Source organism: Takifugu rubripes, chromosome 16 (genome assembly GCF_901000725.2).
Source record: "Takifugu rubripes chromosome 16, fTakRub1.2, whole genome shotgun sequence".
Lineage (NCBI taxonomy): Eukaryota > Metazoa > Chordata > Actinopteri > Tetraodontiformes > Tetraodontidae > Takifugu > Takifugu rubripes.
This window is the reverse complement of record NC_042300.1, coordinates 467812-490675: the sequence shown is the minus strand read 5'-3', so window position 1 is coordinate 490675 and position 22864 is coordinate 467812. Positions and strand designations below refer to the sequence as shown.

The window sequence follows — 22864 nt, the reverse complement described above, 5'->3', positions numbered from 1 at the left end:
GGCCTATAGCAGCATAACGAAGATGTTAACCTAATGATTAGACGACCCCCTAAGTATGATAATTTGTCTGTCTCGGATAGTAACTGCAACTACAGAATTAGTGACAATAAACTTTTTCAAAGAGGAAGGTTTTAAGTCTAATCTTAAAAGTAGCGATGGAGTCAGCCTCCCGTACCTGGACAGGGAGCTGGTTCCATAGCAGGGGGGCCTGGTAGCTAAATGCTCGGCCCCCCATTCTACACCTAGAGACTCTGGGGACCACAAGTAGACCAGCATTCTGAGAGCAGAGCGGTCTATTGGGCTGGTAAGGTGTCACTAGCTCCTCCAGGTAGGATGGAGCTAGGCCTCTGAGGACCTTGTAGGTCAGAAGAAGGATTTTAAAAATTATTCTAAATTTACCGGGCAGCCAATGAAGAGACGCCATTACAGGAGTTGTATGATCTCTTTTGTCAATACCTGTCAGAACTCTTGCTGCAGCATTTTGGATCACCTGGAGGCTTCTTAAATAGTTGTTCGGACACCCTGATAATAAAGAATTACAATAGTCCAGCCTAGAAGTAACAAATGCATGGACTAACTTTTCAGCATCATGCCGCGTCAATAGTTTCCTGATCTTTGTGATGTTTCTCAAGTTCTAGAGACTGTTTTAATGTGTGAGTTGAAGGAGAGATTTTGGTCAAAGGTTACTCCTAGATTCCTCACAGAGATATTAGATGCTAATGAGATACCATCTCGAGTGATCATGTGATCTAATCTATCCCTGAGAGGTTCAGGACCAAACACCATGACCTCAAATTTTCCTGAGTTAAGGAGGAGGAAATTTGAAGACATCCACGACTTTATGTCTTTAAGACATGTCTGAAGCTTCACTAACTTCTCTGTCTCCTCTGGTTTCATGGATAAATAAAGCGGAGTGTCATCAGCATAACAATGAAAATTTATCCCATGCTGCCGAATAATGTTTGCTAAGGGAAGCATGTACAATGTGAAGAGGATTGTTCCAAGTACAGAACCTTGAGGAACTCCGTGGCTAACCCTACTGTATGAGGGAACACCATGGACATGAGCCAACTGGTATCTATCAGATAAATATAATCTAAACCAGTCTAGTGCTGTCCCTTTAATCCCAATCACATGTTCCAGTCTATGTAACAGGATGCTGTGATCAACTGTATCAAAAGCAGCACTGAGGTCCAGCAGAACCAGCATAGAAACCAGTCCATGATCTGAAGCTAGAAGAAGATCATTAGTAACTTTAAGAAGTGCTGTTTCTGTGCTGTGATGAGCTCTAAAGCCTGACTGAAACATCTCAAACAGGCCGTTTCTCTGCAATTGCTGCAGTAACAGAGTCACCACCACCTTCTCAAGAACTTTAGAGATAAAAGGAAGGTTGGATATCGGCCTATAGTTTGCTAACACATCGGGATCCAGTGATGTTTTTTTTAAGCAACGGCTTAATCACTGCCACCTTGTAGGATCAGGGTACATAACCTGTCACTAAAGAAACATTGATCTGGTCCAGGATAGAACTGCCTATCAATGGTAAAACATCCTTCAACAGGTGTGTTGGGATGGGATCTAAAAGACACGTGGTGGTCTTGGATTTCTGAATTAGTCTTCGCACTTTCTGCTTGAGGGTCCTGATATGTGAATTATACCAGGGGGCACACCTCCTCTGATTTACTATTTTCTTTTTCAGGGGGGCAACAGAATCAAGCGTGATTCTCAGTGAGGTTGCTGCACTTTCAGCAATAGAGTCAACCTCAGCAGGGCTAAGATTATAATGACTGATCCCTGGGGAAACACACAGTGGTCCTGGGATTAGCACAGGGATCGCTTCCTTAAACTTAGCTACAGCATTATCTGAAAGACATCTGCTTTAGTAAGACTGTGCTCTGAGCATAGAAGAATCCTTAATCATAAATGTAAAAGTGATCAAAGAATGGTCTGACAGGAGTGGGTTCTGAGGGAACACTGACACATGTTCTACCTCAACACAATAAGTCAGAACTAGATCTAAGGTGTGGTTGAAGTTATGAGTTGGTTGGTTTATCTGCTGGAGGAAACCAACTGACTCAAGTAATGAAATGAAGCCATTTCTAAAGCTGTCATTTACAACATCTACATGGATATTAAAGTCTCCAATGATAATGACTTTGTCCGTTCTAAGGACCAAGTCAGATAAGAAATCAGAGAACTCAGACAGGAACTCTGAATGTGGCCCAGCAGGGGGCCGATATACAACTACAAACAGAAGTGGCTTTTCTGCCTTCCAGTTCAGATGGGTGATGCCAAGAGTCAGGCTTTCAAATGAACTGGGGCCATGTTTTGGTCTAGGATTAACTATTAACTTGGAGTGATAGATTGCTGCCACTCCCCCTCCTCGACCAGTAACACGAGGAATATGATAATTAAGATGGGTAGGAGGAGTAGATTCATTTAAGCTAACATACTCCTCCTGAAGCCAGGTCTCAGTAAGACAAAATAAATCAATGTGATGATCCGCTATCAGGTTGTGCACTAACAGGGATTTACACAAAAGAGATCTAATATTTAACAGTCCACACTTAATTGTCATATTAGTTTCTCCAACTTGTGCTTTAGTATTAATTTTAATAATTGACCGCTCCCCTGCTCTGTGCTTGGTGAACTTTTAACCGTGGAACAGAGACTACCTCTACAGCGTTAAATATGTTATTGTTGGTGGATGAGGGTTCTATAGAAGCAGCAGAGAGGTGTGTAAGACCACAATTCTGCATCCTGGTCTGGACCCTGGATTGTCAGGTCACTTTGGGTCTAATAAAATTAGCCAAGTTACTAGAAATGAGAGAGGCACCATCCCGTGTGGGATGGACACCGTCTTTCCTAATCAGACCCGGTTTTCCCCAAAAAGGGCTCCAGTTGTCTATAAAGGCCACCTGGTTTTCGGGGCACCACCGTGACAGCCAGCGACGAAGCGATGACATGCGGCTAAACATCTCATCGCTGGCCAGATTGGGGAGGGGACCAGAGAATGCTCCGGAGTCCGACATTGTTTTTGCGTAGTTGCACACCGACTCTATGTTAATTTTGGTGACCTCCGACTGACGAAGCCGGGTGTCGTTGGCTCCGACGTGAATAATAACTTTACCAAATTTACGTTTACGTCTTGCCAGCAACCGTAAATTTGCTTCTATGTCGCCCGCTCTGGCCCCCGGAATGCACTTAACTATGGTCGCTGGAGTCGGCTTCACGTAGCGCAAAACAGAATCGCCAGTTACCAGGGTCGGTTTCTTAGTGGGTGTGTCGCCGAGTGGGGAGCCGCCCTGGTTAGCCGGCTGCTGCCGGGGGACCGTTAGCTGAAGCTACGCTAGGCGGCTCCGCAGCAGCTAGCTTCTCCTGTCTACCTGACGCAACTCCAGCTAACTCCAAGCTGCGGAACCGTGTCTCAAGCTCGCTAAGTCTCGCCTCCATAGCCGTAAATAAACTACACTTTCTGCACCTATTCCCTTCACTAAATGAGGCAGAGGAGTAACTAAACATTTCACATGCTGAACAGACAAAGACACCGGGTGAAACAGACGGTGAGGCCATGCTAATGCTAATAGTCGGCGAAGCCCTGTATTTGTTTAATATGGGTTGTTTCTCACTGTTGTTATCAGGTGACTAGAATGACCCAAGTGTTCAAATTTTAAGTAAAGTGAATACAACACACCGTGCACAGTGCAACCAACGAACGATTGAGAAGACAGTAAGAGAATGATCTAGAATGATCATGTGATCTATCCTCTATCCCTGAGAGGTTCAGGACCAAACACCATGATCTCAATTTTTCCTGAGTTAAGGAGAAGGAAATTTCTTTAAGACTGGTCTGAAGCTTCACTAACTGCTCTGTCTCCTCTGGTTTCATGGATAGTTATAACTGAGTGTCAAACTGGTATCTATCTGATAAATACAATATAAACCAGTCTAGGGCTGTCTGTCTACGGTATATTTATTTATATAACTTTGGGGGGGGACACTTCTTTTTATTTGACTACTTTAAAAACCACTTGAAGTTAATTTCCTAACGGCCTTGCTGTATCAGAGCCTGTTGATTTTCCTAGGTGTTTTTTAAGGTGTTTTTTAATTTGCACATCCTCTCATAGGTGGCGGCAGGTATGGCCTATATCGAGAGGATGAATTACATCCACAGAGACCTGCGATCTGCCAATATCTTGGTTGGTGACAACCTGACCTGCAAGATCGCCGACTTTGGTCTGGCCCGGCTCATTGAAGACAATGAGTACACTGCTCGCCAAGGTGGGCCTTTGAGTACACTTAAGATTAGAGGTTCTTCTATCCACTTAGGGTTATTATGAATTTAAATTCTCAAAATTGGCAAAACATTCTACAAACCCATTACTGAACCTGAGTTTAAGAATAAACAAACTTGCCTTTTTAGTGTAGCTTCTATTTGCAGCATAAATGATACCATAAGTGATGTCTCTTTAGCTTATAGCCACACATTGTCTCACATGAAGTATTTTACTGTAATTTGAAAATCCAAAATATACATGACAAGCAGGCCATAATGGTTGTGGTCAAAAGCAACTAAGCTTGATCTTTGGAAAGGAAAGTTGAAATGTTTGTGTCATAATTCTGGTTAAATTACATATCTTGCTTATATGATCAAACCCTCCCTTTAATTCCCATTTAATTAGAATGAGCCCCCAGCTTTATATTTGATATGTTTTTAAAGCAGATTGCAGAACTATTGCTAACTGGTAATCTTTAAAAGAGAGAAAATAGAAATGAAGCACTTTGTTGATTGGTTTGACTGAAATATATTCTGTGTTAGCTAAATTTGTACCATCAAAATTGTGTTTTTTAACCAAAAATGTGTGGGTTTGTTGTGATATATTTATAAAGCTCAGGTCATGACAATTATTGCTTTATGTGACAAACACTTGACAAACACAATTCAACATTACCGGTACTCAAAACAATGTGGAGAAGATTCATCTGGTTAATTATTTATTGAGGTTATATATACACAACAGCAACTGCAGACATCTGCCCAGCCTGTCATTATACTGTGACTGACACCTGTAGTATAGTTTATATATAGGAAGTAGTAATACAAGGTCACATAACACAGAAGGTTGCTTTGTTATGTCTTGATGTCCCTCAGGAATCCAAAATGGAATCATTTGCTTCCTTGGCCCATTATCAACATTTCCTAAAAATTTCATTAATATCTAACTTTGAATTATTTTGCTAAAAACTAAGTAAACAAGTAAATGTTGGCTGTCACATAATGTTCTCCCTTGGCATACGTATAAAAAGATAAAAGTAATAAAAACATTGGTTAATGTGGTGAGTAAATGTACATTTTATTGAATAGTTGAAGCCTTTGACTCTGGTAACACCATCTGCTCACCTCCAGGTGCCAAGTTCCCTATCAAATGGACAGCCCCAGAGGCGGCCCTGTACGGGAAGTTCACCATCAAGTCAGATGTGTGGTCGTTCGGCATCTTACTAATGGAGTTAGTGACCAAGGGTCGGGTGCCTTATCCAGGTGAGGGCAGGGAAGGGTTAAACCCTACCTCAAGCCACAAGTCGATAAAGCAAGAGGATAAGAAAGCAGCCTGTGAGGCATAATGCTTTTTGCCGTATTCCCCATGGCAACCGGAATGTTTTCTCTTTTTATGGAAGTAAAGGGTTATTTAATGCCTGCTGGCCTTTTATTGCCTCCTAGCATGTGAGATAGCACTTAATCACTAACAGTTGTCTGTAGATGAATTTCAGGCAGATAATAGAAGGAACTGAAATGGCAGTCAGAGTGTGGCAGTCATCTTTTTGTGGGCAGTTTCTTCAGCAAAAATGAATAAAATTCCCATTGTCTTTAAGACAAGGTGATGGAGGAAGATGCTGTTATATGGTTTGGTTTTATGAACAGTGTATGAAATTTAACTTCCACAATGTCAACATCAGTACTGGTTTCAAGCTCTTGAATTGAAACTTTGTGAGCTTTTAGAGCCTCAGAGGAACAGAACAGGTTAAGTGTTTAAGGAAGAATTGCTCACAAATTTAGTTACATTTAGACTTGATCATGCTCATGAGTCCCAGCCTCTCATGCTCCAGTTAAATAATGATTTGAAGTTTTATTATTGTCAAGCACACTTGATGTGTAACCAAACCATAAAGATTTAACAAAAGACACCAACATTAAAAAATCACATTATGAATACTGAAAAAAGTTATAGAAAATGCTTTTAATTCAATGCACCTCACAAGAATTCAGACAGTACAACTATGAGTTGTACTCTATAATTTTACAATGTACTTTGAAAACATAAATATGCATTTCTACTACCTCCTGGGAGATACTCTGCAGGCTTTCCCCTATAATCTGTTTATCATTACCATCATATAAACAGAGTAGCTTCATAAGTTGTAACTCACTGTTATCTGTTGTTATTGTTATTATTGATTATATCTATCAGTCTATGACTTCTATACTTAAATCTCTTTTGTGTTTTTGAGGCATGAATAACCGTGAGGTTTTGGAACAAGTGGAGCGAGGATACAGGATGCCGTGTCCCCAGGAATGCCCCAACTCAATGCATGAGCTAATGCTGCAGTGCTGGAAGAGAGATGCTGAAGAGAGGCCCACCTTTGAGTACTTGCAAGCCTTCCTGGAGGACTATTTTACAGCCACTGAGCCTCAGTACCAGCCTGGGGACAACCTCTAAACACAGGTCCAGCCAATGCTGTAACAGAAAATCTGGGATCATACCAGCTAGGACATAGTGGTTTCCTCAGCATAGGCTGTTTAACTGTGACCCTGAAATATAAGCCTCAGCCTCTGACACGCCTGACCTCACCCCCCACCCTTCCCGTAATCATTCAAAGATGAGGTAGGCTGGATTGACTTCAGGGAAGGTTGTGCAATGAAATTCTTTTTTTCAGTGTAAATAAGGGGCCTGTTTTAGTTGTTTTCTGCTTTTTCAGATTTTATTTTCTCTTGCACAAAAGATTAAATGATGACAATATAAATACAAAGAACTACTTGAGAACAAATGATCTGTATTAATCTATGGGTCATCATTTATTTCCAGATTGAAGTACAAGCCTCAGTATTATTTCTTGTTCAATGATTATTACTTTCTTTACCTGTTTCAGTTTCTAGTGTGGCAGCATATTCTTGCAAGCTAATTCTTTTTCTGCCCTTTATTTAATGTATTTCAGTTGCATCTACAAAGCTTCCTCTGAGCTCTATTTTTTACACCACTGCAATAACTTCTTTTACAAATCACTTGAAACTTCCTTCATTCCACCAGGATATAGACGTTTTCAAAATTGTAATCTAAAGAGAATTTTGGAATTCCTGCTTGTGTTCCAGCAGTGTTTTTTTGTTTGTTTGTTTTTTGCTGGGTTTTTTTTTTTTTTTTGTGATCTAGTATGCTATATTAAGGGACAGTTAAATAATTTAAAGAGCTGGTATTGTGTCATTATGAGGTATGAATTATTGAAATCAAAACATAGAGTGCATTTATTAATGCAGATCATCTTTTTTTCCAGAAAAAAATGGTTCTTTGTGTTGCTAAATTCCCCATTTCATATCCTTTTACTTCCATTTACAGTTTTAATTTCTTTATTTTTGGTGAATATAAAATAAATATTTTACACACTTTCCAAGAAATTTCGTTTCACTATCTTTCTCTTTGGCTTTTGAATATCTCTCATATCTGCAGGATTTGATCAAATAAAAATAAACAGAAGTGGAGAGAAAAAAAAACCAAAGCAGGTGGATCATTACACGTTAGCATAGACAATAGCATTCATCTAGGACAACAATTAAAACTTGCTGTGTCTTGCATCCCTTATAAAATACTGATCAATTTCTCTAGGTTTGAAAACCTGATTTAATTATCTCTCCCTTCCTCCTGATATTAAGTCAGTGGATTGTTTTTGGAATCTTAAACATGTTCTTTCACCGACAGAAGATGACAGTTTTATATACTAAACAAGAGTCTAAAGATAACGATAGATCAAAATCATGGGTTTATAAAGGCAAAGATCTATTTATTCCAACCCCAACACGACATTTGAAAGATCAACCTCTGAGCATAGGAAAAGAGGATTTTGAAGGGGGATACTCACTGTTTGTGTTCAATCTTAACCCCAAAGAGGACAGCGAAGCGCTGTCTCCTGTTTCCAATGGATCTTTAAGGCTGGAGATGAGGTTCAGAGGACCCCTGCACAACATGGCCACACTGGTTGAATACACCTGTTATGGTTTCATTCTGGAGGTTGACTCTAAACAGCGAGTGCTGATGGATTATTATTGAAGAATGAACAACCAGCAGCTGGAAAGGCTTCTGCAAAGTATGTTGGGAAATGTACACTGCTCAAAAAAATTAGAGGAACACTTCAAAAGCACATTAAATCTAAACGGGGGGGGGATCTTGAATATCTTTCCTGATAAAAAGTAGATGATGTATTAGTAACAAAACGATGCCACATAATTTAATAGAAATGAAAAATGATCACCCTATAGAGGGGGGAAATCAAAGACACCCCAAAAATGAACGTGAAAAAATGATGCAGCAGACTGGTCCATTTTGCTAAAATGTCATTGTAACAACTCAAAATGATTCTCAGTAGTTTGTGTGCCCCCCACGTGATTGTACGTGTGCCTGACAACATCGAATGGTGTCCTGGGGGATTTCCTTCCAGATCTGGACCAGGGCATCATTGAGCTCCTGGACAGTCTGAGGATCAACCTGGCAGCGCTGGATGGACCTAAACATAATGTCCCAGAGGTTTTCTATTGTGTTTAGGTCAGGTGAATGTGGGGGCCTGTCAATAGTATCAATTCATCCTCCAGGGACTGCCTGCATACTCTAGCCACATTAGGTTGGGCATTGTCGTGGACCAGGAGGAACCCAGGTTCCACTGCACCAGCGTAGGTTCTGACAATAGGTCCAAGGATTTCATCCTGATACCTAATAGCAGTCAGGATGCCATTATCTAACCTGTAGAGGTCTGTGCGTCCTTCCAGGGATATGCCTCCCCACACCATCACTGACCCACCACCAAACCGGCCATGCTGAATGATGTTGCAGGCAGCATAACGTTCCCCACGGCATCTCCAGACCCTTTCACGTCTGTCGCATGTGCTCAGGTTGAACCTGCTCTCATCGGTGAAGAGCACAGGGCGCCAGTGGCGTAGTTGCCAATTCTGGTGGTCTATGGCAAATGCCAATCAAGCTCTACGGTGCCGGGCAGTGAGCACAGGACCCACTACAGGATGTCGGGCCCTCAGGCCACCCTCATGGAGTCTGTTTCTGATTGTTTGGTCATAAACATTCACACCAGTGGCCTGCTGGAGGTCATTTTATAGGGCTCTGGCAGTGCTCATCCTGTTCCTCCTTGCAAAAAGGAGCAGATACCGATCCTGCTGAGGGTTTAAGGACCCTCTACAGCCCTGTCCAGCTCTCCTGGAATAACTACCTGTCTCCTGGAATCTACCTGTCTCCTGGAATCTCCTCCATGCCCCACAGCAAACCTTGCAACGGCACGTATTGATGTGCCATCCTGGAGTTGGACTACTTGTGCAACCTCTGTAGCGTCCAGGTATCGCACCATGCTATCAACAGAGATGTTGATCCAAGCCACATCAATAACTACAGCAGTAGAAAGTCAGTCAGTAAAAAAATCAGCCAAAAGAGATGAGGGGAAAAAGTATCAGTGGCCTCAACCTGGAAAGCCATTCCTGTTTTGGGGGCCGTCTCATTGTTGCCCCTCTGATGCTCCTGTTGTTGATTTCATTAACAACAAAGCAGCAGAAACTGATTAACAACCCCCTCTGCTACTTAACTGACCAGATCAATATCCCAGAAATTTGACTGATAGGTTGCTATACTCTGATTAAAAAGTGTTCCTCTAATTTTTATGAGCAGTATATTTTGTGGGGTATGGGCCTCCAATCACCTTCCAGTCTCAGTCCCTCCACCTGCCATGCTATTCTAACCAGGTGGTTTGTGGGAATGTGCATGTCTATTGCATTTCTCTCCTGCGTCCCCAGTCTGTTTTTTTGGTTGCCATGGTGTTCAAAGCAGGTGTGTGGCACGCCCCTGAAGACACCTGGTGTGGCCCTATCTGTGGCCACAGAAGAGGGCCTGTTTATATGCCTCAGCATTTTGGTTAGGCACCCTCTTTCTCCTCTGGCTGTGGTGACCCTGTGTGGTAGTGAATGCTCCAGTTTGATGTGATGTATGTGGCCTGTCGAGTTGAACTTTTAATAAAGACTTTGCTTTGGACATTTTCCCACAGCGTTTTGCCTGCTTTCGTGTCCAGGAGAAAACTGAGACCTAACACATTTTTTTTCTTTGTTTAAATTGAACCATACTAACTGTTCATTTTAAGCACATGAAACTTTTTATCAATTAAAAGGTAAATTCACTGTGTATCATGCCTGTATTAATTTGTGTATTTATCTGTGCATGGGTGACCTTTGGGAAACCACAAGAAGGTTACTGTTGTTTCTTTAGGTGAAAGTCCTAAGGTGGCGTTGTGGGCATTAGTTTAGTTTGATCTGCCACATGCAGTTCCAGGCAAACTCAGTCGTATCGGACAATATTATTGTCAATACACATAAAGGAGACCAATCTGAGGAGCACTGGCTAGCCTTGAGTCTGGAAAAGGACGGCACCCTTTTGAATTCCCTCCCAATTTTAACTATCCCCCAAGTATTTTAGTTTGTAGATCAATGTGTGGGAAAAAAATAATGCTGTAATAACAGCTTCAATACCCAATACAGAGCCCTGACACCCTTCACAGGAACCATCCCAAGCCCTGGTTCAGATATGTGAATGACACCTGGGTCAAGTACAGGTAGTGGCCAGAGAAGATTGCTAGCTTGAGAGGGGTGTCAGCCAGCCACAATGCAGTCCTTCATTTTTTCTGCCAACATTCTAAAAGTTCACACCATTTCATGAGACCTGGTGATTTAACACCATGTGACCCAGCAGACAAAAAGGAAGCACCCAAACTGAAATGACTGAAGGTGAACGACCCTGCCAACAACTCTCAGGTGACTACCCAGATCATTACCTAGCAAGGCCTGTCCTCTGGGAAACATCTTCAAGGAAACCTTTGGATATGACCTGGATGAATAAGAACTTACACAGACAATTTCAATTTGTAATTTACTCTGCTGAAATAGGTTTTACGTCAACATCATGATATTTTTATGTATGTAATGTGTAAAAGTTACCATTTCTGGACGGTTCGAAGCTTAAAAAATATCATCGCCAATCAAATGAGTGAGTTCTGGTGGAAACAGTGTTTCATCTTCAAAGGAATCAGGGTGTCCTTTGAATTTAATGTTTTTATTCGCCTTCAGCACTATAAATCCATACAATGTTGTTGGGTACAGAATCCATTACATGTTGACGTTGCTCCAAAACATGCTTTACAAAAAAGTCTATCCACAGCTGTTGGGTCCTTCAATCAGGCATACAAATGGCTGGATGAGTCTAGGGTCAAAAACGCTTCAAAACGCTGGTTATCACTGTTGAGAGACAAATACAGAAAGCGGGTTTCCACATTTTCCTCATGCAGCATGGTCTCTAGCTTTCTCCTAACACCACCTCTTTGTTATGCACCACCTGCATCACAACTTCTAACCCCTCATCATGCATGACGGTGGCATTGGATTGAGCTAACTGATCCAACACAGATTGAAGCACCCTCATGATGGGATTGTCATTGTTTCGATGACAGAGAGATGTGTGTTGCCTTGCATTCTCACCTATCAACTCTAACTGAATCAGATTTCTGGGTCTAACCTCCACAATCACTCACATCACAACTATATCCAGGACACTTTCAAAGTTTGTCAGGGTTCGTTTGTTGACAAGCCGATAAATGCTGCATAATTTAAAAGAGATTGGGGAAATATTAACATTTCAATGTTGTAAAAACTATCTGGTTGTGTTTGACTGGAATGACCCTGCTGCTCCTGCTGCTGTGGAATGTTTGAATTTAGATTGTCTTGGGTTTTGTGTATCTGGCTAAATTGGTCCTCATCTGTAGCTCATGGTCGAGTCTCTGTAATCAATCAATCAATCAATCAACCAATCAACCAATCAATCAATCTTTATTTATATAGCATCTGTAACAATCAAAATTGTTTCTAGGTGCTTTAAAGAATCCCAGGGCCTGACCCCCAACAAGCACAGTGGCAAGGAAAAACTCTGCTTTAACAGGAAGAAACCTTGAGCAGGACCAGGCTCATATAGGGGGACCCTCCTGCTAATGGCCGGCTGGGTAGAGAGAGGAGAAGGGGGAGGGCAGGTAGAAGAGAGACTAGGCGGAGATCATGCAAATACATGAATTATATTAATTACAATTAACTGCCAGTAGGGTTGAGTGGGTCAGCGGGGTTGGAGGTCAGTAGGTCAGCGTACAGCTGTGAAGGCGGCGATACCTGTAGATTAATACAGAAAGGGGGGAGAAGCAGAAAACTACACACTGTAAGGTCATTCAGGAATTTAGATTGTCTAGGACCCTGTTTAAAGCATGGAAAAAGTCAAAATCTGTAGGTTGTGATTCAATCGCTATAGTGTCATTTGAATGTAAACAGTTTAAGGCTTCGTTTAGAGGTTAGATACAGTCAACGTCTGTTGGAGGTGGTTCATTAGGGCGGTGTGAATTTATAGCTTAAGGTTTCTTTTAAAGGTTGAAAATAGTCATTTCCTGTCTACAAGTTGAAAAAAAACTAGAGTGTCATTTGCTAAAGTGTCGTATTCTGATTTAATTACCCGACGGCTGCTTCTAAATCCTTCATTTTTTCTGTCTTACAATTTGAGGTTTATTAAAGGAGCTTGTTCTGTTAGCAACAAATGTTTTTTTTTCTGTTTTACAAATGAGGTGGGAACCTCTGCACGGGTATGAGACCGCCAGAAACTACAGGTTTCCCATTTACCATAGCACGATCAAGTCTTTCTCACAATTTCAGCCTGAAAGTTTTCTGCTTTTCTTCTTAATTTTTGGACGTAAAATGAAAATACTTTTTAAAAAATTGTTCATGTTCATTTGATGATGTGAAGGGTTCTGTTTTAGAGACACCCCATGGTTAACTTGGTTTATCTTTCAGCTGTTTCCTGATAACATTTTCCAGGATGTTTCTGTTCTCATAGCCCCAAGATTTTGTTAAAATATTTGCAGTTTGTGTGTATGTGTTTATTCTCTCTTTTTTAAAGACCTCTTTGATGGAGAGTGTAAAACCAGTCGTAAAACATACCACTAATAAACAATTACCACCTCAAAGAATGGGAAATTATTATATATTATTGTTTATATTCCAAAATGTCTCCACATTGAAAAACATCCCCCCCCTCATCTGTATCGAGGAGGCATCGGGTCAGTGTTCTACTCAGCCTTCTCCTAAAATCAAATCCTGAAATTTCTCTTCTCCATGGAGCAAGTGGACATGCATCCCAAATCATAGAATCTTCAGGAATAGAGAAGAGTTTCACCAGAGTTGAGTCTGTTCTAACAATTTGGTCCCAACATAGTGAGTTCTTTGTTCTTTTTATTCTTTATTCTATTTATTTTATGAAATATGATTTTGTTTAAAGTCTGTTCAACACCTTTTTTACAAGTTACATAGGAAGGGTTGTTTGTGACAGATAACACTTAGACATCACAGTCATGTCTAGAAAAAAAATCATGGTTTAAAACTTCTTTTCTTTCAGGCTGCAGAAACCTATAGTGCTGCCATTTCCCACACCAAGATCAAGTCAATCCAGCTTTTTTGGTCCAGACACTGTGAGTTCTTTACTATGCTTAATATTTTTAAACAGAAGTAATATTCTGTTTAAATAATTATGATGTATGTGCTGTCACGGACAACCTGAGGATTCTACAACATGGAGGACGGGAAATCCATCATAAAACCACATATGGATGTGGACCATCTTAGATGTGAAAAGCCTACATGACTGTGATTTGACCAACATTATGCATGAATGGACTTTATGACTAGAAGAATGCAGGGAATGGGAAAGTCTTTGAAAAACATTTCCCCCTCATTTGTACCAGGAAGGGATCCTGATCAACAATCCCCCTCCTTTTATGACCCTTTATGACTTTATGACCCTATAGGGTCATAAATGACATCCTCCGCATGGATCATAAATTGTTTCTTGACGGAAGGAGTGGTACTCTTTCAGTCAATTAACCAGTGAGACTAGCCCCGCCCTGAGGCTTTAAAGCAGCAGTCTTTGTTCCCTCCCCTCACTGATGGGCTGATCCTGATGAAGATCACTATGCTTGAAGACACTCGTGTATGATTACATCAGGGCACCACGGAACTCCAGCATACAGCAGGTTTGTCTGATTTGCCATTTCCTTCGAATATATTATATTAGATGAATATAGATGCATGACAATTATCACAGATCAAAGAGATGTTATTCGTGCAATTCTGATTTTTAATTTGAATGCGACATCTTCAGTCATGTGCGATCAAACGAATAAAGATCGATTATGTTGTTATTTAATGCTGGGTAGATAGTGTTGGATCGCGATACCTTTCAAGTGTAGCTGCCGATCCGCGTGTTCTTTGAATGAAGACTTCGAGAAGAAAAGTACCAATTTCAAAATGTATTTAACAATAGAACCAATTCCAGATACAAATATTACAGCGCTCCGGGCCAGTTCATAACCCTAGCAACAACAGAGTCAATTGTCAGGGCATGAAGTCTGACAACCTAACTATCCCTTGGCCCAGTCTTTTATAGTAACACACATGCAAATTCACAATGTTCATGCAATCCAATCCAGATCCCCTGCTGGGATGGCCTCGTCCTCTTCCTCCAGTCCCATTTGGTGTTGGTAGAGTTCTTCTTTTCCATTGTTTTCCCAGGTAGCCAGATCCCATTCTTCATGCAAATGTGATCATCAACCCCCTGATGTCCTGTATACAATGAGTGTTTGACACCCCCTGCCTGACTGGCTCCTGAGATTACAGTGGAACAAACAACAATCCTGTGAATGGAATGTCTCTGTTCTTTATTACATTTACCAATGAGTCTACCTTGCCTAACTTCTAAGAGAAGACAGAAACATATGGTGAAACACATAACAAGATAAAGACAATTCTCAACAATAGCTTCCGGGAAAACACCAGCTGACAGCATCTATCATCAGCTAAAATTGAATACTACAATCTGTAAGGGAAAACAACCAGCCTAATATCTGTCTTCAAGTTTAAAGGATAACATATACATATTTCACATCCTATCCCATGTAATGGTCTATAATGAATGTAATGGAATTATTTTAGCTGATTTAACTGTTTGGTTACTCTCGCATCAGTTTGACATTTTATGTGATATTTGGAAGTGCTGGAAGATTCCTCATCTGTGTCTAATATACTTTCCCTCTCAAATTGCTTTATTGCAGGTATTAGCAGTATGAAGTTGTAGTCAAGTGGTGATTCAACAATGGAAGGAGCCAGTGTCGCCATCTTTATCACGGTTCAAAAGATCTACTACCCATTTCTTTGCATCATGGGTATTCCAGGTCCATATCTTGATTTATTTATTTTTAATTACTATTTGTTTGAATATCAGGTACCAACATTTATGGATAAATCACGAAATTAATACAGGCATATATACATAAATACATACATTTTGCCTATTGGGCTATTTATATATAAATACTTTTGCTTTATTTTTTACATTCATTATTTTATTTTTACATTCAGGTATTTCTATAATTCTATGCTCATTCTTTCATTGAATTCTGTATTTCCCCATTTCTTCATTTATTTATTTATGTATTTCTGTGTCACTATATGCTGGACAGAGCTGAACTCAATCTATAGCAAGATTGGTGGGCTGAAGGTGAACCCAGCAAACTAGACAGACACACTCTAATTCTATTGAATTTACCTCCATTTCATGTGAAATTTTATTAGCTGCACCTTTTCAATTGCTGGTTAACACAAATAGCTAATCACATGCAACTTGATGTATCGAAGAGTGTGGTCAAGTCAACTTGCTGAAGTTCAAACCTAGAATCAGAATAGGGAAGAAATGGGATTTAAGTGACTTTGAATGTTGCATAATTGATGGATGGGTTTGTCCAAAGTATTTACTGGGATTTTCACATACAATCATTTCTAGGGTTTACAGAGAATGGTTTGAGAGAGAAAATATCTAGTGAGTGGAAGTTCTGTGAAGCAAAAGGCCTTGTTGGTGTGAGAGATCAGAGGAGAATCGGGAGACTGGTTCGAGTTGAAAGAAAGACAAAAGTAAAAGTAAAAAGTTGTCAAATAACAACTCATTACAACCAAAGAATTCAGAATACCATCTCTTTTTTTCCTTCTATTCCCCCAGCAACTAACACATGGTAGTGTTAGTTGCTGTAAACAACATGGATCCATCTTGCGTTTTTTTCAATGATTCAGGCAGATGATTCAGGCAATGGTTAGAACCAATTAGAACCAATTAAACATTGTTTAATTGCCACAGCCTACCTGTGTTCTATTTCTAAAGATGGTCTTCCCTTTATTACTAGTGTATCCATCTTATTAATGGCTGCATCCTGCAGGATAATGCATCATGTCACAAAGCTCCTATCATCTCAAACTGTCACAAACCAGACGAGAACCCAAGAGCGACACCAGAGTTCGGTTAAACACCGCTTTATTGTCAGGGTTGTACAGGTAGACGGAGCTGGACCCGCTAGGAAGCGGGGACCGGGCAAGTCTGTCCACATGCGATGTCAGGGACAGAAGGCAATCGAGTTTACCGGGGAGCAGGCAGGGGAGGATCATCGGGGACAGGCAGGCAGACCACAGGATCTCCAAGACAAAGCACAGACAGGTTTACCAGGGAACAGAAGCAAATGGCAGGTCAGGGACAGGCAGGCATTTGTATCAATCAATCAATTTTTATTTATATAGCACCTTTTACAATCAAAATTGTTTCGAGGTGCTTTACAGAATCCCAAGGCCTAACCCCAAACAAGCAACAGTGGCAAGGAAAAACTCCCCTTTAACAGGAAGAAACCTTGAGCAGGACCAGGCTCATGTAGGGGGACCCTCCTGCTGATGGCCGGCTGGGTAGAGAGAGAGAAGGGGGGAGGACAGGTAGAGGATAGAATAGGTAGGAGAGGAGAGGTGAGGTAGAGGAGAGAAAAAACATAGATCATAGAGAATACATACAGAAATACATTATTTTAAGTAAATTGTGCTGCCGGTGGAGTCAAGTTAAGTGGGTCAGCGGGGTTGGAGGTCAGTATGCAGCTCTGAAGGCGGCGATACCTGTAGATGAATACAGAGAGGGGGGGGGGGGGGGGGGCAGAAAAACTACACAAGAAATAGCATCACTAGTCTATTTGATGAGGAGGAGAGGAGAGGAGAGGAGAGGAGAGGAGAGGAGAGGAGAGGAGAGGAGACCATTTTCCAGTGGGGTGACAGAGGCCTGTCAGGTGATCATGTTTCTGGACCCCGGCAGCCTTGGCCTATAGCAGCATAACTAAGATGTTGACCTAATGATTAGACGACCCCCTAAGTATGATAATTTGTCTGTCTATGGTAGTAACTGGGACTACAGAATTAATGACAATAAGCTTTTTCAAAGAGGTAGGTTTTAAGCCTAATTTTAAAAGTAGAGATGGAGTCAGCCTCCCGTACCTGGACAGGGAGCTGGTTCCACAGCAGGGAAGCCTGGTAGCTAAATGCTCGGCCCCCTATTCTACCTCTAGAGACTCTGCGGACCACAAGTAGACCAGCATTCTGAGAGCGGAGCAGTCTATTGGGCTGGTAAGGTGTCACTAGCTCCTCCAGGTAGGATGGAGCTAGGCCTCTGAGGACCTTGTAGGTCAGAAGAAGGATTTTGAAAATTATCCTTCAAGGCAGTCAAGGAAGAGATGCCAGTACAGGAGTAATGTGATTTATTTTGTCAATGCCTGTCAGAACTCTGGCTGCAGCATTTTGGATCACCTGGAGGCTTCTTAAAGAGGTGTTTGTACACCCTAATAATAAAGAATTACAATACTACAGCCTGGAAGTAACAAATGCATGGACTAACTTTTCAGCATCTTGCCATGTCAGTAGTTTCCTTATCCTTGTGATGTTCAGGTGAAAAAAGGCACTTCTAGAGACTGTTTTAATGTCTGAGTTTGAGAGATTTTGATCAAGAGTTACTCCAAGATTCCTCACAGAGAGACTAGATGTTAATGAGACACCATCTAGAGTGATCATGTGATCTAATCTATCCCTGAGAGGTTCAGGACCAAACATCATGACCTCAGTTTTTCCAGAGTTAATGAGGAGAAAATTCGAAGACATCCAAGACTTTGTGTCTTTAAGACATGTCTGAGGCTTCTCTAACTTCTCTGTCTCCTTTGGTTTCATGGATAAATATAGCTAAGTGTCATCAGCATAACAGTGTACCAAATTTTCACGACCATAAGGCGCACTGTATTAAAAGGCGCAGTCTCAGTTATGGGTGCTATTTCTGTATTTAAAACATACATAAGACTCAGCAGAGCAGACAGCATCATTAAACATAGAGCACATTTTGTCCAACAGCTTTTCTTCCTGCCACAATCAGACCAATAGCAACGCAAAATGCTGAAAATGTACAATAATCACACACACCTAGTGCAATACAGTATTACCGTTGACTTTTGAGAAAATCTCAGTGATTTAGGTGCGCCTTATAGTTGTGAAAATACGGTACATTTATTCCATGCTGCCGAATAATGTTTCCTAAGGGAAGCATGTACAGGGTGAAAAGGATTGGTCCAAGTACAGAACCTTGTGGAACTCCATGGCTAACCCTACTGTATGAAGAGGGAACGCCATGGACATGAGCAAACTGGTATCTAACTGATAATTACGATCTAAACCAGTCTAGTGCTGTCCCTTTAATCCCAATCACATGTTCCAGTCTATGTAACAGGATGCTGTGATCAACTGTATCAAAAGCAGCACTGAGGTCCAGCAGAACCAGCATAGAAACCAGTCCATGATCTGAAGCTCTAAGAAGATCATTAGTAACATTAATAAGTGCTGTTTCTGTGCTGTGATGAGCTCTAAAGCCTGACTGAAACATCTCAAACAGGCTGTTTCTCTGCAGGTGCTCCAGGAACTGAGTCACCACAACCTTCTCAAGAATTTTAAAGATAAAAGGAAGGTTGGATATTGGCCTATAATTTGCTAGTACGTCCGGATCCAGTGATGTTTTTTTAAGCAACGGCTTAATTACTGCCAACTTGTAGGACCGGGGTACATAACCTGTCACTAAAGAACAATTGATCTGGTCCAGGACAGATCTGCCTATCGTTGGTAAAACATCCTTCAACAGGTGTGTTGGGATGGGATCTAAAAGACACGTGGTGGACTTGGATTTCCGAATTAGCGATAACGCCTCAGACAAATATAAGAGAGTGAAGGAGTTTCAGGGCTCGTTGGAGATGCTGTATGTTCCCACAGTCAGCACATCTGGTGATGGTCCTGTTGTTGGAATGGCCTGGTTAGCTTTTTCTCTGATAGCTAGAACTTTATCAGTGAAGAAGCTCATGAAGTCTTCACCACTAAGGGAAGAAGGGATACGTGGATCTAAAACACTGTGACTCTTGGTTCATTTGGCCACAGTGCTGAAAAGAAACCTGGGCTTGTTCTTGTTTTCTTCAATTAAAGAAGAAAAATAAGCTGTTCTAGCCTTACGGTGGGCCTTTTTGTAAACTACCAGACTGTCTTTCCAGGCTACATGATAGCTATCTATTTTACAAGAATGCCACTTCCTTTCTTGTCTTCGCACTTTCTGCTTGAGGGTCCTAATATGTGAATTATACCAGGGGGCACACCTCCTCTGATTTACTATTTTCTTTTTCAGGGGAACAACAGAATCAAGCGTGATTCTCAGTGAGGTTGCTGCACCTTCAGCAATAGAGTCGACCGCTGCAGGGCTAAGATTATAATGATTGATCCCTGGAGAAGCACACAGTGGTCCTGGGATCAGCACAGGGATCACTTCCTTAAACTTAGCTACAGCATTATCTGAAAGACATCTGCTATAGTAAGACTGTGCTCTGGGCATAGAAGAATCCTTAATCATAAATGTAAACGTGATCAAAGAATGGTCTGACAGGAGGGGGTTCTGAGGGAACACTGACACATGTTCTACCTCAACACCATAAGTCAGAACTAGATCTAGGGTATGGTTGAAGCTATGAGTTGGTTGGTTTATCTGCTGGAGGAAACCAACTGACTCAAGAAATGAAATGAAGCCATTTCTAAAGCTGTCATTTACGTCTAAAGTCTATATGTATATTAAAGTCTCTAATAATGATGACTTTGTTTGTTCTAAGGACCAAGTCAGATAAGAAATCAGAGAACTCAGACAGGAACTCTGAATGTTGTCCAGCAGGGGGCCGATATACAACTACAAACAAAAGTGGCTTTTCTGCCTTCCGGTTCAGATGTGTGCTGCCAAGAGTCAGGCTTTCAAATTAACTGGAACCATGTTTTGGTCTAGGATTAACTATTAACTTGGAGTGATAGATTGCTGCCACTCCCCCTCCTCGACCAGTAACACGAGGAATATGATAATTAAGATGGGTAGGAGGAGTAGATTCATTTAAGCTAACATACTCCTCGATGCCAGGGATGGTGTTAAGCCAGGTGGGGACAAAAGGGGAAAAAGTGGTGCCATACTTCAATAAAACTTTCAATAAGGTGAACGATGCTATTGTGTGACAGGCAGAGAACATTAAGCAATTAAGCCACTTCAAATTCTACTTTTGCTGCCTGCCACACAGCTTGGCCTGGTGCTCTCAATGACCTATCAGAAGAGGGAGGCCCAAAAGAAAGAGCTATATACATACAGTATGTGTGTCTGTCCATGTGTGTGTGTGTGTGTGTGTGTGTGTACACGCTTTTGTGTGTGTGTGTGTGTGTGTGTGTATGTATGTAGCTCACAAAAATTAAAGGAACACTTTTTTTATTGGGCCTGGCATGAATTGAATTAAACCTGTCTGATAATTTTCTGGTTGGTTAAGCAGCTGAGGGCCTCGTTAATCAATTTCAGCTGTATTGGTGTTCATGGAATTAACAACTGGTGCACTTCAGTGGCAACAATTAGAAAACCCTCAAAACAGGACTGGTTTTACATGTGGAGGTCATTTCAAGTTTCTCCCTCTTGATCTTTTTTGGCTGGTTTTCCACTCGTGCTGATTTTGGCTTGCGTAATTATCTCTACTGGCAGTATGAGGCGATTCCTTAACCCTACAGAAGTTGCACAGGTTGTCCAACTTCTCCAGGATGGCACATCCACACCTGCTGCAGCAAGAAGGTTTAATGTGTCTCCCAGCACAATCTCCAGAACATGGAGGAGATTTCAGGAGACTGGTGGTTATTCTCGGAGAGCTGGACAGGGCCATAGAAGGTCCTCAACCCCTCAGCAGGACCGATACCTGCTCCTTTGTGCAAGGCGGAACAGGCTGAGCACTGCTCGTGCCCAACAGAATGACCTCCAGAGGGCCACTGGTGTGAATGTCTCTACCCAAACAATCAGGAACAGACTTCATGAAGGTGGCCTGAGGGCCCGACGTCCTGTAGTGGGCCCTGTGCTCACTGCCCAGCACCGTGGAGCTCGACTGGCATTTGCTCAAGAACACCAGAATTGGCAAGTCCGCCACTGGCGCCCTGTACTTTTTACAGACGAGAGCAGGTTCACCCTGAGCACCTGTGATAGACGTGAAAGAGTCTGGAGAAGACAAGGAGAACGTTATGCTGCCTGCAACGTCGTTCAACATGACAGGTTTGGTGGTGGGTCAGTGATGGTCTGGGGAGGCATATCCATGGAGGGACGCACAGACCTCTATTGCCTAGGAAATGGTGCTCTGACTGCCATAAGGTATCGAGATGAAATCCTTGAACCCATTGTCAGACCCTACGCTGGTGCAGTAGGTCCTGGTTTCCTCCTAATGCACGACAATGCCCGGCCTCACGTGGCAAGAGTATGCAGGCAGTACCTGGAGGATGAAGGAATTGAAACAATTGAATGGCCTTCACGATCCCCTGACTTAAACCCAATAGAACATCTCTGGGACATTATGCTTCGGTCCATTAGGCGCCGCCAGGTTGCTCATCAGACTGTACAACAGCTCAGGGATGCCCTCACACAGATCTGGGAGGAAATGACACAAGACACCATCCGTCGTCTCATTAGGCGGCAGCCCGTAGTAGCAGCTCCCTACACTTAATTGTTCTTTTTAAAATCTTCGTAGTTTGGAATTTACTTTCCTTTATTCCTTTTACAACTGGAGTATTCAGACACCATGTTCTGGAGGCTTGAATACTTTTTTCTCTGTTTTGCGGTGCTTGAGTTTTTCACGGACCCCATCAGCTGTGCCGAGAAGCGGACTGGTATTGTTTACACGCGAGACCAGCTGATGGCTCTAAGACCACCATCCTTTGTGGTCGGAGAGAAGCCCCAAATCCCGAAGGAGCTGAGAAGGAAACAACGAGGGAATAAGGCTGGGGTTAAACAGAGGATGAAGAGGCGACGTTTTAAACCCTGCATCCCCGCGGTCATAATGGGGAATGTCAGGTCCCTGGCAAATAAGATGGACGAGCTGGAGGCGCTCACACCGACACAGCGGGAGTGCAGAGAGGCCAGTGTCATGTGTTTCACGGAGACATGGCTCCATGGACCGATACCGGACTCTAATGTGACGATCGCTGGTTCACCACTGTGCGAGCGGACCGAGACACCACCGCAGCCGGTAAGAAGAAAGGAGGGGGACTTGCCGTGTTCATTAGCAACAGGTGGTGCAACCTGGAGCATATTCATGTCAAGGAGCG

The 22864-nt window shown here is 42.0% G+C and overlaps 1 protein-coding gene across 5 annotated transcripts in view; it reads left to right on the top strand.

The window, feature by feature from the left end:
* Window positions 1-7666, top strand: part of fynb (FYN proto-oncogene, Src family tyrosine kinase b) — a 50616-nt gene extending 42950 nt beyond the window's left edge. For 4 of the 5 annotated variants that reach the window (XM_029849305.1, XM_011618956.2, XM_029849304.1 and 1 more), the window contains 3 exons: window positions 4128-4281; window positions 5408-5539; window positions 6508-6716. In XM_029849305.1, the coding sequence (XP_029705165.1) occupies window positions 4128-4281; window positions 5408-5539; window positions 6508-6716 (495 nt within the window). Of the gene's footprint in view, window positions 1-4127; window positions 4282-5407; window positions 5540-6507 lie in introns of all 5 variants that reach the window. The other variant, XM_029849303.1, reaches the window with a different exon arrangement.
* Window positions 7667-22864: the final 15198 nt, after the last annotated feature.